Raw genomic sequence first — 5,536 nt, 5'->3', positions numbered from 1 at the left:
GTCCCACCACGGCTGCCAGAGCGACCTCGCCACCTTTACATCCAGAGACGAGCCTCATCACGGCACACTCCACTCTAATGATGCTGACCAGAGTGTGCAGCGGGTCGTTCCTGGTGCTCATGTTTCATCCACGGTTCCAACTGCAAGCCAAGGAAGACATATGCCTCCGTGTTCCCTCCCTCTCATGAAGGAAGTCACGCAGCCTTGCAGGCTCCAACAAATGCCATTCTACTCCCCTCACAGCCCTTACCAAGGAATATCTCCCCCTTCCCAGCCACCATACACGCACCAGGGTTCCCCGAATGGACCTCAGTCACCACATCAAAAGCACCTGCCCATTTGCTCTCCATCATTGGGTGTGAACCAGAGTCCACAGTTTACACCTCAGCCTGCATTTGAGAGGGCAAATGTGGAGTCCTCGGTTGGATTCATACACGATCATGCCTCGCCCACCTCTCCCGTCTCTCAGCAGCCTCAGTGGACACTTGCAGCACCCTCAGGAGGTACGTTTATTTGTAATATGTACAAAACCAATGCTGCAGAGCCTCCCTCGGGAGCTGATCATTTAAATGATATCACTCAAAGCAATTTAAGGATGAACATTGGTTCGTAAAATTTAAAAATAAGTTCCTTTAGCTGTAGATCCGTGGCCCTGTCGGAAAAAACCTATTGCTTAATCGTCCATAAGCAGACCAGTAGAGTACCACAGGCTAGCCCCATCATCCAGGGTGTATACTTCTGAACCAAAACAGCCCTCTCAGTCAAGAATATAGTACTCCAGTCTGGCTCTCTCCTCCATAGTGTAACTCTGTTTTCTCCTCAGGAACCATAAATGAGTTTGTTCCCAATGCAGCTGCACAAGACAGGAACATCACGCCACAGGTGGGGGAAAATACAGCAACAGCAACAACCAGCAGTCCGAAACCTAAAGATATAGTGCTTACACTGAAAAAAAAAACCAACAGGAAATGGCAGCAAAGCCCCACATTGACGGAGCTACAACCAGAGAATGAATGTTGTTTTTTAAAATGAATAAAAATTGTTAAAAAAAAAATCGAAATTGACTTTTCAGTTAAGATAAGATAATCCTCTATTAGTCCCACAACGGGGTAATTTGCAGTATTACAGCAGCAAAGAGGACAATAAATAAATAAGTAATCTAACAGTAAAGATGTAAAAAATTAAGGAAAACGAAGACAAGATATAATCAGACTGAGTGGTTGAGTCCACATTATTGCACATATGAAATAGGGAATATTACATTTTAATGAAACAGTTAATTGTTTCAGCTCCAGTCGAGATCAACCCTTCAGCTCTAAAGCTGTAAAAGCAGCTGCTCACCATGTATGTTTGCAATTACAGGTGCATATTATTCAGTTATGTGTCGACTCGATATATAATAAAGTGCATGACAATGTGCTTAGGTGGCTGTACAATTTGAGATATTTTCCATTTAGCCTCGGAGCTGAAGAGATCTCTGTAAATCTAGGAAAACAAAATGAGTGTCTGTGTGTGAAAATGATTAATATAATATGATGAATTCTCTCTTTGCAGTCTCCCAACTGTGAGTCTCGTTATGGCCTGGACCCAGAGCTCCTGCCCAGTGTTGTAAGTTCTCTCTTCACATCGTTTGTTGACTGACTTCTGCAGATCCTCCGTCAATGAAAGACCATTTCCTGCTCAGATTCTTTTCAGGCTTTTACCCTTAAGGGAGACACACATCTGCAGCACCTCGAAGCATCGAAAATGCACCATAAAGGGCAACTCCTTTAAATATATATATGTTACAATAGAACCTGCCTCTACTGAGCCACAGTGCGATGTTACCGTCCTCTCTGCTACCGTACGCTGCTCCTCCAGGTTACACCTCTGTCTCTCTGTGTATTCAGGTGAAGGTGATTGCAGAGGATGCAGCAGAGTGGGAGGGCAAGGTCTTCGTCTCAGAGCCTTTTTCCCGTCTTCCTCCTCTGGCATCTACTTCCTGTATCATAGAGGACAAGGGTAAATGCACACAACATTGTATCCATGTCACAAAGATGTGCTCGGTTCTCGATAGCATAATTAACACGATAAGTCAACATTACTCACAGCTTACAGTATTTTCATTCTTTACATGTTTTTGGTACTTAAATTACTCCAAGAGGTAAATCAGACATAAAACAAGAGGAGAAAATGTACCATAAACGTGTTCAATCTAAAGAAAATGGAGATCTACCTTGGAAAACCTTCATGTGATGTGTCTCACTTAATGTTACAGCTCAAGATTAGTTTGTGCTTGCTAAATCATGCAATTTATCAGATACTTTATAGATTAAAAGAAAGTACATAAGTGTGTAAGTAAGTACGTACATATGTAAGTAAATATGTGAGTAAGTATGTATGTAAGTACGTACGTAAGTATATGTATGTGATGAAGTATGAAGTATGTATATAAGTATCTACGCAAGTAAATACATACGTTTGTAAGTGAGTAAGAATGTGTGTAAGTGTATAAGTGCGTAAGTATGTTAGTAAGTATGTAAGTACATACGTAAGTAAAGATGGGAACAAGTACGTACGGTAGTAAGTATGTAAGTACATACGTAAGTAAGGATGTGAATAAGTACGTACGTTAGTAAGTAAGTACATACGTAAGTAAGGATGGGAACAAGTACGTACATTAGTAAGTATATAAGTGCATACATAAGTAAGGATGTGAATAAGTACGTACAGTAGTAAGTATGTAAGTGCATACATAAGTAAGGATGTGAATAAGTACGTACGGTAGGAAGTATGTAAGTACATACGTAAGTACGTTCGTAAGTACTTTATTTGTCCCCCTGGTTTGCAGCCCAATCATAAGGCATTTCATCAAAACACAATCATGGAAGTCACCACTACACATACTCCGATGCATACTTCGCACTTTGCAACAAACGCCATCAACAAATTAGTGTGTAAGGGGTTCGTGAGTTATCAGTTTATTTCCAGAAATATTTTAGTCAGGACAAGGAAAGGATTATGAACGCTGCCTGCACTGGAATTGTTACATTACAGTAGCTTATAGCCACATCAGTGGGGGAGGTTTGTGCTATTCATATTCAGTTGTGAGTTACAAATATAATATTGTGATGTGTTGGTGTGTCAGTCCCCCCCCCCTCCAGTTCTTCCTGTCACCATATTGAGCTTCACCTTACTTTTAAGCCAACCTTCACGTCATTCTCTGTTGAACTCAAGGTAACGCGAGTCCTCTCGCCATCCGCTCCGCCTCGTACTGTGTTCCCTGTGAAGGCCAGACTGCCCTGCTCAGCCGCGTGCCGCTGGGAGCTCTGGTCACGCCTCTGGCCAAACAAGATGCGGGAGAGGTCAGTTTTTAGCTTCTAGACGGATGTTTGCATGGATTTCTAACTCTGCAATTAAACCGTTTAGAGCGACGGTTTCTGTGATATTAGACGTGTGTATTTAATTTGAATGTCTGTGTGTTTTTGTTTTAGAAGCACCTGCCTGTGTGCACCGAGCCAGAGTGTGTGATGGGTTGTGGTTGTTGCGGCGCCTCCATGTGCCCGGCGATGGGCTGGCAGGACTGTGGTCAGAGGTTTTACTGCCCCTTCTGTGGTAAACTCGGTGAAGGTAAGATCTAACGTTGACCGTCTATGCACACGGGTAATAGCTGAGGTTCTGTGTTAAACCTGTAAAATAGCAGCGTTCCCAGCAGAGTTATGGAAATATAACTTCCTGGTCAGAAATGGACCGTTCTATTCTATGCTGCAATTTGAAGCCAATTCGATGTGTTGAACCGCTGCACCTAACCCGAATGTGTCCTGAGTTTTTCTCCCCCCTCTTGTGTCGCAGTGCCGTGGCAACACTACCAGCCCACCAGAGGGGTGGAGGGCGTTCGGGTGGATAAAGACAAGAGGCCTGAACTCAGTATGGGCTCATACGAGATACTCAATTCTCAGAGGGTTCGTTTCACATTTTACAATTGTTAGGTTTGTTTCCATGTTAGCTATTGTTACCTGCTCTTTGACAAACATATGTACATCTGTGTGTGGTGGGAAGCAGCAGTTTGGTTTACTGATCGTGTAAGACAGTCACTTCCTAAAACAGTAATAGAAACACCATTTGATTAGTTTTATCAAGGAGTTATACCAATTATTTGCTGATTATAGCTTCTCAAATGTGAGGAGGTGTTGCTTTTCTGTGTTTTATATCGTTGTAAATTTGATATTTTTGCTTTTGGTCCGACAAAACTAGCAATTTGGCATTTTTGCTCTCTTTTTTTCTGACATTTTGTTGACCAAAATTTTCTTTAGTTGAATAAATCATCGGCATGTTACAGTCGCAATTTGATGTAGAGAAGGACAAGTGTGTATCCTATAACTAGGCAATAACAGTGGAAAGAGTGAAATCACAGCTCCCACAATAATTAATTTGTGCCTTTCAAATAGCTTTGATAGGAGAGATTGGAGAGCTGCCGTGTGTGTGTGTGTGTGTGTGTGTGTGTGTGTGTGTAAACTGCTGTACTTATTTCAGGGTGAACCTGCTGCACTGCTTCTAGCCATAGATGTGTCTGCGTCAGCAGTGAGAGGAGGACATTTGGAGTTTGCAACACAACAAATACTCACTCTGCTCACCTCTCTGGAGAGGTAAAATACACTCCCATCTAACTACAAATGCGCACACACACACACACACACACACACACTTTTTCACAGCCTGCTCAGTAGTATCCCTGTGCAGGTTTAGAATTAGTGGGACAATAGGGACAATGGTCTGATCTGGTTTCCAGCCAGCAGCCTTTTAAACGTTTCATCTGATGTGTGTAGGGAGGATGGCGATGCCTCGTCAGACGTCCGCGTTGGTTTGATGACGTACGACAGTAGGATCCACCTGTACAACCTGAGCCCGGCCCTGTCCCGCCCACACATGCTGGTCATCGCGGAGACAGAAGACCTGCAGCTTCCTGTGAGGGAGGGGCTGCTGGTGCCGCTGAAAGACTGTATAGACAGTATCGACAGGTAACGGAGAGTCTACTTTTATATATCACTCTTCTAAGTAATATTTAAAGGTTATGTTCACTTATGTCCTAGCTTTATGAAGCTAGCCTAATTCTGATGAGCTCGGGTTTTTGTTCCTCCGGTGCCGGCGACGGCGGATTGTCTGTCATTTTGCAGATATAAAACAATGACATTTTGGACGGACGTGGATGTAAACTGCAACTTGACTGGTTGGTGGAGGCAACCAACCACGAGGCAGTAATTCTAGTAATTTAGATTTGAATTAGGAAAGCATCCACTTAGAAACTATTGGGCCCAGCAGCTGAAAGGGAACCGATCATCAAACTATTGCCACTGATTTAGATGATGTTAGATGACGTCTCAGACAATTTGAGACCCCAAACTCTTGTGACTCATGCAAATAAAAGTGACTTTTTTTTGCTACTTTGCTGAAATTATTTTGTTCACTTTGGTGTTCTTTGGCATAAAGTGCTCATCCTCTGTCTTGTTGTCTGTGTGTGTGTGTGTGTGTGTGTGTGTGTGTGTGTGTGTGTGTGTGT

The 5,536-nt window shown here is 43.0% G+C and overlaps 1 protein-coding gene across 2 annotated transcripts in view; it reads left to right on the top strand.

Moving 5' to 3' along the window:
- The first annotated feature begins 67 nt into the window (after positions 1-67).
- LOC116384783 (protein transport protein Sec24C) overlaps positions 68-5,536 on the top strand; it is an 11,365-nt gene continuing 5,896 nt past the window's right edge. Inside the window, exons 1-9 of one of the 2 annotated variants that reach the window (XM_031849730.1) lie at positions 68-503; positions 824-882; positions 1,555-1,608; positions 1,890-2,001; positions 3,217-3,344; positions 3,474-3,609; positions 3,832-3,941; positions 4,513-4,625; positions 4,806-4,997. In XM_031849730.1, coding sequence (XP_031705590.1) covers positions 161-503; positions 824-882; positions 1,555-1,608; positions 1,890-2,001; positions 3,217-3,344; positions 3,474-3,609; positions 3,832-3,941; positions 4,513-4,625; positions 4,806-4,997 — 1,247 coding nt within the window. In that variant the 5' untranslated portion in view covers positions 68-160. The remainder of the gene's footprint in view (positions 504-823; positions 883-1,554; positions 1,609-1,889; positions 2,002-3,216; positions 3,345-3,473; positions 3,610-3,831; positions 3,942-4,512; positions 4,626-4,805; positions 4,998-5,536) is intronic. The other variant, XM_031849731.1, reaches the window with a different exon arrangement.

This window comes from Anarrhichthys ocellatus, unplaced genomic scaffold, assembly GCF_004355925.1.
Source record: "Anarrhichthys ocellatus isolate YVR2014 unplaced genomic scaffold, GSC_Weel_1.0 scaffold9, whole genome shotgun sequence".
In the NCBI taxonomy this organism is placed as follows: domain Eukaryota; kingdom Metazoa; phylum Chordata; class Actinopteri; order Perciformes; family Anarhichadidae; genus Anarrhichthys; species Anarrhichthys ocellatus.
This window is presented reverse-complemented; position numbering and strand designations above follow the sequence as displayed.